The 11,364-nt window shown below is 36.8% G+C and overlaps 1 protein-coding gene across 11 annotated transcripts in view; it reads right to left on the bottom strand.

The window, feature by feature from the left end:
• Positions 1-11,364, bottom strand: part of LOC128700397 (pH-sensitive chloride channel 1) — a 658,890-nt gene that overhangs the window by 86,672 nt on the left and 560,854 nt on the right. For all 11 annotated transcript variants that reach the window (XM_070087056.1, XM_053793657.2, XM_053793636.2 and 8 more), the window contains 5 exons: positions 7,306-7,373; positions 6,454-6,555; positions 4,643-4,761; positions 2,916-2,998; positions 861-1,016 (listed from right to left, as the gene is read on the bottom strand). In XM_070087056.1, coding sequence (XP_069943157.1) covers positions 861-1,016; positions 2,916-2,998; positions 4,643-4,761; positions 6,454-6,555; positions 7,306-7,373 — 528 coding nt within the window. The remainder of the gene's footprint in view (positions 1-860; positions 1,017-2,915; positions 2,999-4,642; positions 4,762-6,453; positions 6,556-7,305; positions 7,374-11,364) is intronic.

Here is an 11,364-nt window from a genome sequence, read left to right as displayed (position 1 = left end):
AAACGTTGGACAGAGTGCACAAAAATGACTATTTTACAAATGAGATTAGAACTATAGAGGAATAGATAGAAGCCGAACTTTTACAAGTCACCAGGATATTTGGAAATATTTCCTCATGAAAACTGACCGAATTGTATCGAGAGATAGTGAAAAGAAATTCCATAAATACTTTCATCAGAAAATCTGATGCTGTAAAAGATCCTAGAAACCAACTATGCCACTCAATTGAGTGTTCAGAATCAGAAACAGAAACCGAAACCCGACTCTATGCTTACTACTCAGCCATTAAATACTTACGCATCTTGGATTAGTTTATCCCCACTTCTTCCAGATTCACTTCTTGCCCACATCAGGAGCCATGTACATTCTCATATTTACTCAGTCATACCAGCTATTGCTGATATTCCTATTACCTAGTGCTTCACCTAGCAGCTGCTGTTATGAATCCTCTAACGAATGTCACCGTCACCCGCAACTTACTGCTGGAGCAACCTGCTATACACAGCAGGTAAAACACTCATCTTTACCTTGCTCTACTAAATTTCATCCACTCTTGATCTACTTTTGGCTTCTAAGCTATTTGCTCAAGATCCTACCCACCCATTATCGTTCAAACAAGCCGTAAGCTTGTATGTTGCTAATATCCAATATCTACAATTATCCCAACCCATTTACCACAAGTATCCTACCTACCTACAAATATCCCACCTACCTACATGTATCCCATGCACCTACATATATTCCCCTCCACTTACCACCAATCCTCGCTCTCCAACCCTCCCTCCAAGGATACGCCTCAGACCTACCTAACAGTATTACAGTCACAAAGGTCGTCCACCTAGGCTCTACCAGGCTCTTACCTCTCCAGAAGAAAGTGTCGTTGCACACCAGCGTCCTGTTCATAATCATATAAGCATTAAGAGCACTCAGTTTGCTGGACTTCGCTAGAGACTTGCCGTTGTCGGATCCGGTGCTGTTGAGCCAGTAATATGTCAGTTCCCGTTCCTCGTACGATACTGCAAGAATACACAGGTAATCAACTTACACAAGCCATGATTTAAAGATATAACATTATTATTTTATCTCATGTACATACATTAGTAGTATCTCATTTTATTTTTGGCTAGCAACGACCCAGTGTAAAAATATTTGTGCTTTATAAGTTAACTAACATTTTCCTCTAAAAAAAAAAATGCTAAAATATTAATTGAATTTCTATGTCTGTACAGGCCTGTACAATTCTTGAAGTTAATGTCATTTCAGGTATACGTTCAGTGTGGTGCTGATACTACATTATATCTTTAAATTTAGCCATTGAAATGTTATTTACTTGCGCTAGAAAGCAACACAAACGACTCTATGCCAGTATACTAGTGGAGAGAGATAACATAAGGGCAAGACATGACGGAAAGAGATGATAAGTTATATTGGTCAGATGTTACACTACGTGAGTTATCCTAGATAAGATGTGACAGATGTGACACTAAGTGAGCTGTAATGGAAAACAAGTGACACTAGGCGAGTTTTACGGGGGAAGTGGAAAATATTGCTTGTCGTGTTGATAGAGTGTAAGATAACCATTAGGAAGTGATTCAGGGAAATAGATTAGCCTGACTAGGGTCTTTGAGGTGAGAAGTGCAGTGTTTGCACTCTGAATGAGGGTCTGTGCATGGAACAGTTCTGATGGTCAGTTGAATGGTCATGTCTCCGCGCCTCTGGTGAGACTGACAGAACATAAGCAGTATTCCAAATCTGAAGGATTTCTCTCTCTCTCTCTCTCTCTCTCTCTCTCTCTATATATATATATATATATATATATATATATATATATATATATATATATATATATATATATATATATATATATATATATATATATATATATATCTTCTAGAAGTATGGAATGTGTCTCAATTTTTATGAAAATGACTAGCTTGTTTAAGTGTTTTTATTTTTAATTTTATTCACTATGAGCGCTAAACCTGTAAGGGTCCAACAGCGCATGGGGAATGGGAATCATTCAGGGGAGATTAACTCCAGTTCGTTGGATCAAGAGTCCCCTTGAGTGAGGGGAGTTTTTACAGAGATTACCCCAGAAGACTTGAGAACTTCACCAATAATGGGAAATATTTGTTATTAAAGCGAATGTCTGAAATTACATTGACCTGTAATAAGGTATCTTATTATGCAATACAATATTCAAGTAAAAAAATTGAAACACTGTGAAATAAACATGAACAAGACATGAACATGAGGAACCTCAATAAAACTCAAAGTTTCATTTGTTTCTCAAATTTTGTGAAAATTGGTTATAATGCTTAAAATTAAATAAAATGATAAGGATCATATATTGTAAAAATATCTGCTAAATGTGTTTTATATATATATATATATATATATATATATATATATATATATATATATATATATATATATATATATATATATATACCAGCCGTATCCCACTGAGGTGGGGTGGCCCAAAAGAAAAAACTAAAGTTTCTCTTTTTAAATTTAGTAATATATACAGGAGAAGGGGTTACTAGCCCCTTGCTCCCGGCATTTTAGTTGCCTCTTACAACACGCATGGCTTACGGAGGAAGAATTCTGTTCCACTTCCCCATGGAGGTAAGAGGAAATAAGCAAGAACAAGAACTAGAAAGAAAATATGTGTGTGTGTATATATATGCTTGTACATGTATGTGTACTGTGACCTATATATATATATATATATATATATTTTTATATATATATATATATATATATATATATATATATATATATATATATATATATATATATAATATTGATAACTGTGACGCCTCCAAATTACACTGAAAAAAAAAATCTTCGTAATAATGATAAAGGAAGTACGCAAATAAGATAGAGAAGGAAAAAGAGACAAATACACTCACTACTCTCCATGGAGAAGGTGCAGAAGGGATCGTCAAACGGGAACTTGTTGAGATTGCCCTCGCATGATAGTATGAGGTATCTCCTGTGGAGAAAATAATAGCATCAAGGATAAATTTCACAAATAACAAAAAAAGGCACAATACCGTGACTGGAACGAAACACAAATAGCCTGCACATAAGAGAGAGGAACGAAACGTCGTCGTAAGCTCCTCTCTTCTATGTGCGGGTTATTTGTGTATAAATTTCACAACAATGTTGCTAGAAAATTTCACAATTAGACTGCAAGTTAGAGGTAAATTTTTAGACGACGTTTTGGGACAAACACCAAGACTCACAACAGCCGAAGACGATAAGAGATATCAATACCAGGTCAAGTGAGAAGGTAGATATTGCCAAGTTACAAGTCTTCTGCAGATTAAAACATCTGATAGTTCGCAAAAATCGCGAACGAGCGATAAAAGATGCAAAATAACCACTGGGAGATTTGAATGATAAAACTGGGTCTTTCGTGTTGCAACCAGCACATCATCAGGCGCTTCCAATGTTGCAGAGAGAAAGTCGTTCCCCTGAACGAATGTGCCTGGACTTCCAACACCAAGTTCCCTATGATACGTTGATTGCAACACAAAAGGCCTAGGACTATCATTCATCTCTCCCTGCATCTTTTATCGCTTGTTTGCGATTATTGCAAATATATATGTATATATATATATATATATATATATATATATATATATATATATATATATATATATATATATATATATATATATATATATATATATATATATATATATATATATATATATATATATATATATATATATATATATATATATATATCCCCAATTTGTAATGTTTTCTTTTAACTAACACTGTGGACGACTTCAAATAAATATAAATACTCTTATAAATATAGTTTGTGTAAAAGTTTGTTAATCAAGCATATGTACACAATATTTAATGAAACAATAAATATACGTCAATACTTAAGTATATATTTCAAACATAGAGACAGACAAGGACCAATAATAAAGCTTCATAAGCCGCATCTTAAACTTGCCTGAAGAATAATGTGAGGTAAATTATAGGTCCAAAGTGAGAGAGATATTAACCACATGAATACTTTCAGAGAAGCTTGTATATTGTATAATATACTCCAGGCCAGTCAGTCCCTAATATTTCGTCCTCGGTTTGTTTGTTGCTACACTACGTAATAATGACTGCATATTTGTGCATATATTAATGACGTGTGTATGGTTGAACGCTCTTAAGTTCAGACTTTGTAACCTTAATTACACCCGATGACTATTGAAAGAAAAACTTCATCAGTAAGATTCCATGACGAAGGTGATGGTCTCTTGATCCAGAGAACTGAAGCTACTCTGCCTTTCCTTAAATCGACTCCGACTGCCTTCCATTCACCAAGGCTCTGTATGGCCCCTAGGGGTTTAGCAGTTCTCCCATGGAAAATAATTAAATCAAATAAATATCAAAAAACAATGGCGTGTTTTGGTGTCAACATCGGACAGCTGATCGAGTCACGTGACTACAAACTCTGTAAAGCCCGACATTTACGGTAGGACAAATAAGCAGAGGTCAAACGACTTCGATATTCATTCAACCATTTTAAGCCTTGTTTTCTTTAATATAAAATTTACATGAGTTGATGCAAGATAAACAAAGAACGGTTTCAGAAAGTGCAGGTTAGCACACTGACTCTCACCTAATTGTGTAGCTAACTTTACCACCACGGTAGATCTTGAGTGCGATGTTGTCTTGAGACAGATCATGTTTGAACTCTCCTCGCATGATGAAGTATGTGTCTGGCAGCCAAATATCCTTCTGAAATATAACACTGAGTTACATTACGGTGTTAGATGAAGTTGTGCAACACAAAAGAATAAATAGCATTCTGAAGTATATCTCTCTGGCTGCTTTACAAAATTTTATGAAAGATAATATAACGTGTCAAAAGATGTTATATAAAAAGGAAGCTAATTCCAGATAAGAGACGTAAACTGAGTGGTGGAAGGGAACAAACGAGCTGGAATGAAAAATAATAAAAAAAAAAGTTTTGCAGAACAGAAACTGCTCTGTCTTGTCTCCCACAAGATATATTTAAAATATAAATTACAAACATCTGTGCCAGTACAAATAAACTTAATTGCACTTGGCAACATCGTCATTAACATTGCTACAAACATACATTAATTTATTTATTAACATATCGGCCGATTCCCACCAAGGCAGGGTGGCCCGAAAAAGAAAAACTTTCACCATCATTCACTCCATCACTGTCTTGCCAGAAGGGTGCTTTACACTACAGTTTTTAAACTGCAACATTAACACCCCTCCTTCAGAGTGCAGGCACTGTACTTCCCATCTCCAGGACTCAAGTCCGGCCTGCCGGTTTCCCTGAACCCCTTCATAAATGTTACTTTGCTGACACTCCAACAGCACGTCAATCATTAAATCCATTTGTCTCCATTCACTTCTATCAAATACGCTCATGGACGCTTACTGGAAGTCCAAGCCCCTCGCACACAAAACCTCCTTTACCCCCTCCCTCCAACCCTTCCTAGGCCGACCCCTACCCCCCCTTCCCTCCACTACAGATTTATACACTCTCGAAGTCATTCTGTTTTGTTCCATTCTCTCTACATATCCAACCCCTCAAGGAAGGTTCCTTGATGTTTGTGAGGGGCTCTTGATTTAGGGAATTGGATCTGTGCTCCAGTTCCCCGAATTAAGCCTGAATGCCTTCCACATCCCCCCCCAGGCGCTGTATAATCCTCCGGGTTTAGCGCTTCCCCCTTGATTATAATAATAATAATCTACATGTCCGAACCATCTCATTAATGTTATCATTAAATAACATTAATTAACACAGTGAACAGAGTTACCTCAGAAGTAAACAATACAGTGTAGTTATTATTCTCATATTAGAGAACTACCAATAATAAATCATATGCAGCACCAACTATTACTAGAAGAATCATCCATGGAAAAAATTTGTAATCATATATATATATATATATATATATATATATATATATATATATATATATATATATATATATATATATATTAATATATAATATGCGTTAAGAACAACCGTTGATGTGTTCTCTTAATTGAAAATTCAGTAACTCCAGAAAATGAACTAATTTCTTATTCTTTTTTTTAACTGCTTACCAGTAACTGTCTTTAATTTCTAATAATATATACAGTGCCTTAATAACAATGTATGACAAAAAAATATAAGATCATGTTAGGAAACGTGTATCTATTTTCCGGTATTAAAATATATTTCCTAAAATATTACTAAAGACATAAATGATTCAGACAAATCACGTGTCGCAATGTACAGTTGACGAGTATAAAAACCATCCATATTGACCAGTGACTCATGCATTGATGTGCCATAGTAATAAATGAATGACACTGACAGATGAGTGACAATAATAGATGAGTGACACATTGATGGATGAGTAACGTGTGCGTGCATGACACAGGTGAGGCTGGGAGACCGACCAGGTGGTGCATGCCGCTGAGGTACTCGTGGCGTCCGGCGTCATTGTGCTGGAGACGAGGATCGAACCAGTGTTGGTGCAGCAGCAACTCCACCTCGTAGATCTGGAAAAGAGATGCCAGTTAGAGCCCGAAGCTTACCAGCGGCAGTGAGTCTTAGGTCGCGACTCATGTAAGGGAGATGTGAGATCTGTCGAGCGCTGCGACTGAAGGGTTATTCTGCGCTATGAATAAAACGGGACACACTACCAAATGCACACAACCCAAAACAACACACACAAGCATATAAATAAACACACACATACACACACAAACACATTAAATACTTTAAAATGCTATAATTGTATATATATATATATATATATATATATATATATATATATATATATATATATATATATATATATATATATATATATATATATATATATATATATATATATATATATATATATATATATATATATATATATATATATATATATATATATATATATATATATATATATATATAAATAATTATAGTATTTTTTCTTTCTTTTATGTATTTATTAAGCAAATGGACGAGCTACTCAAACGGTACTTTTTCAGGTGCACTCAGCATCTTAGTCATCGTGGCACCCATTCATCCCAGGATGAATGGGTGCCACGATGCAAAATTATGATGCCATTTTTTGTTTTATATAAATACACATATGGCATAAGCTAAACGTCGATGAATAAAGTCTTTCTTAAAATATCGGAAAATCAGCTTGAGAACGCCACACTCGAGGTCACTCATGGAAAACGTATAAAAGAAACACTAACTCATCAAGTTCGACTCATTTTACAAAGCAAAAACGTTGGCAAACTCACCAGGCTGGACTCATCAGGAGAGGAAAGACTAAGGAGGAGGACGCTTACGTTGACCCGAAGTGGACCTTCTGAGGAAGATAAAACAGTTTGTTTTACTTACGAGTTCTAGGGGAACTAGTAATAAGCAGAACGAGGTAGATATTGAAAAGCCAGTGACTTTGGGTGATAAGGACAGTAATAGGTTTAGTAGAAAAACAGAAATGAGCAGGAAGGGTAAAGAGAAAGGAGAGTCTTTCAATGTTTATTATGCTAATTGCCGTAGTGCTAGGAATAAGATGGACGAGTTGAGATTAGTTGATAGTGCAGGTAACATTGATGTGTTTGCCTTAACTGAGACGTGGTTTAATTCAAAAAGTCGGGACATGCCTGCGGAATGTCATATTCAGGGTTTTAAATTGTTCCAAGTAGATAGAAGTATCGGGAAGGGGGGTGGGGTGGCATTGTATGTCCGAGATCGCTTGAACTGTTGCATAAAACGGGTATTAAGTCTGAAGTAACACATACAGAGTCTGTCTGGATAGAATTTTCAGAGGGGCATGAAAAACTGATTTTAGGAGTGATATACCGTCCCCCAAACTTAGATAGGGACCAAGGGATACTACTATGGGAGGAAATTGCTAAGGCCACAAGGCACGATAATGTAGTAATTCTAGGAGACTTTAACTTTAGTCATATTGATTGGAATTTCTTGACTGGGAATTTAGAATCATACGACTTCTTAGAAGTAGTTCAGGATTGTTTTTTGAAGCAGTTTGTGACAGAACCTACAAGGGGAAATAACCTGCTTGACTTAGTTATGGCAAACAATGAATCCCTTGTTAATAATTTAGAAATTTCAGAGGAACTGGGTGCTAGCGACCACAAATCAATTACATTTAACATTGAATGGAAGTACGATAGTAGCGATAACTCAGTAACAGTCCCAGATTTTCGCTTAGCAGATTACGATGGGCTTAGAGAACACTTATCATCTGTTGACTGGGGTAACGAAGAGAGCTATCAATATGACAGTTTTCTGAGCACTATACATGCTGCTCAAAGAACGTTTATCCCATATAAAGAAATTAGATTAAATAGAAATGACCCAAAATGGATGAATAATAGGCTCAAATATCTACTAGGGCATAAGAAAGGAATTTATAGGCGTATCAAAAGAGGTGAGGGTCATCTTATGAATCAGTACATTGACATTAAGAGGGACATTAAAAAGGGGATAAGAAAAGCTAAAAGGGACTATGAAATTAAAGTTGCTAGGGATTCTAAAACTAACCCAAAAAGTTTTTTCCAGGTCTATAGAACAAAAGTTAGAGATAAGATAGGTCCCCTTAAAAATAACTATGGGCACCTTACTGACAAAGAGAATGAAATGTGCTCGATTTTAAATAATTATTTTCTCTCAGTTTTTACACAGGAAGACACTAACAATATTCCAGTAATTAATTTTTATAATGGGCTAGAAGAAGATAAATTATATAACATCACAGGTCACTAGTGAAATGGTTGTGAAGCAGATAGACAGACTGAAGCAAAATAAGTCGCCAGGTCCTGATGAGGTTTTTTCAAGGGTTCTTAAGGAATGCAAAATGGAACTCTGTGAACCATTAACTAATATTTTTAATTTATCTCTTCAAACAGGTGTAGTGTCTGATATGTGGAAGATGGCTAATGTAATTCCTATTTTTAAAACAGGGGACAAGTCGTTACCGTCAAATTACCGCCCAATAAACCTGACCTCAACTGTAGGCAAATTACTAGAGTCAATTATAGCTGAGATTATAAGTAGCCATCTCGATAAGCATAGCTTGATTAATGATAGTCAGCATGGATTCACAAGAGGCCGGTCTTGTCTAACTAATTTATTAACTTTCTTCAGTAAAGCTTTTGAGGCTGTTGACCATGATAAAGAATTTGATATTATTTACTTAGATTTTAGTAAGGCTTTTGATAGAGTTCCGCACCATAGACTGTTAAAGAAAGTGGCAGCTCATGACATTGAGGGAAAAGTGCTCTCGTGGATCGAGTCATGGCTCACTGACAGGACGCAGAGAGTGTCCATAAATGGGGTTAAATCCGAGTGGGAATCTGTAACAAGTGGCGTTCCACAGGGATCAGTCTTGGGCCCGTTGTTGTTTATAATATATATCAATGATCTTGATGAGGGAATTACTAGTGATATGAGCAAATTCGCCGGTGACACAAAGATAGGTAGGATAATTGATTCAAACGTAGATGTTATGGAACTTCAGGAGGATTTAAACAAACTTTATTCTTGGTCAGAAAAGTGGCAGATAATGTAGATAAATACAAGGTTCTGAAGCTTGGGAGTGCCCATAACCCTAGTACTTATAAGTTAAATGATGTAGAACTTAGCCATACAGATTGCGAAAAGGACTTGGGGGTTATGGTGAGCAGCAACCTTAAACCAAGACAGCAATGCCTAAGCGTACGTAATAAGGCAAATAGATTACTGGGATTTATATCAAGAAGTGTAAGCAACAGAAGGGCAGAGGTCATACTGCAGCTTTATACATCATTAGTAAGGCCTCACCTAGATTATGCAGCTCAGTTCTGGTTTCCATATTACAGAATGGACGTAAATTCGTTAGAAAACATTCAGCGTAGGATGACTAAATTAATACATAGCATTAGAAATCTTCCTTATGAAGAAGATTGAAGACTCTTAAGTTACATTCACTTGTTAGACGAAGAATGAGGGGAGACCTGATCGAAGTGTATAAGTGGAAGATAGGTATTAATAAAGGGGATATTAATAAGGTCTTGAGGATGTCTCTCCAAGAGAGAACCCGCAGTAATGGATTTAAATTAGATAAGTTTAGATTTAGAAAGGACATAGGAAAGTATTGGTTTGGAAATAGGGTAGTTGATGAGTGGAACAGTCTACCTAGTTGGGTTATTGAGGCTGGGACTTTGGGTAGTTTCAAATCTAGGTTGGATAAGTACATGAGTGGGAGGGGTTGGATTTGAGTGGGACTTTCACATCAGAGCTTATTTCTTGGGTAGCATTGAAAATTGGGTTGGGCAAATGTTTTGTTAGTGGGATGAATTGTAAAGGACCTGCCTAGTATGGGACAACAGGCCTCCTGCAGTGTTCCTCCTTTCTTATGTTCTTATGTTCTTATGTTATCTAACTTGTCAAGTGTGTGGAGTAGTTAATATACACAGACCAATGGAAAGATATACAAATTAGCAACATAACAATTACACACACGCGCATATGCACACACGAATGAGTGAAGGATTATTATTATTATTATAATCAAGGGATAAGCGCTAAACCCGGAGGATTATACAGCGCCTGGGGGGGGATGTGGAAGGCATTCAGGCTTAATTCGGGGAACTGGAGCACAGATCCAATTCCCTAAATCAAGAGCCCCTCACCAACATCAAGGAACCTTCCTTGAGGGGGAATGAGTGAAGGAATATAGGAACATGAGAGAGAAAGAAGACTGCAGCAGGCCTACTGGCTCATCTTATTCTGTGATGAATAGTTTGAAAAACCGACAAGTTGAAGATTGAGACACTTATGCAGCATATGGGAATCTTTATTCAGGAAACGTTTCGCCACGCAGTGGCTTCATCAGTGCAATACAAAGAGGAAGGCGTAAGGAGAGGAGGAGTATGAGGTAATCAGTCCCTCAGCCTGGAGTCGATGTGTTCAGTCCATCAATCTTGTAGAATGTACAGCATAGGGCCGTAGATGTGGCTTATATACTGTAGTGAGGTGAGGTGAAGCAGGCGGAGGCGGGGTCATAGTGGTACCATCCACTAGTCGAAGTAGGTCTTCGTCCAAAGGTTGAACAAGTGTTGAAGAATTTTTTGTAACAAGATCCCATGATGCTGCAGTGTCTGACAGTTGTGATGAATGGTTTGAAAAACCGACAAGTTGAAGATTGAGACACTTATGCAGCAAAAAAAATCATACCCCCGGCCGGGATTGAACCCGCGGTCATAGAGTCTCAAAACTCCAGCCCGTCGCGTTAGCCACTAGACCAGCTAGCGGTTTATTTGCAATCGTGTCATTACGATTTCTTAAGTCAC

The sequence above is a fragment of the Cherax quadricarinatus genome, chromosome 20 (genome assembly GCF_038502225.1).
Source record: "Cherax quadricarinatus isolate ZL_2023a chromosome 20, ASM3850222v1, whole genome shotgun sequence".
Taxonomy (NCBI): Eukaryota; Metazoa; Arthropoda; class Malacostraca; order Decapoda; family Parastacidae; genus Cherax; species Cherax quadricarinatus.
Note: the sequence above shows the minus strand (reverse complement) of the source record. Positions and strands in the feature narration are given on the sequence as shown.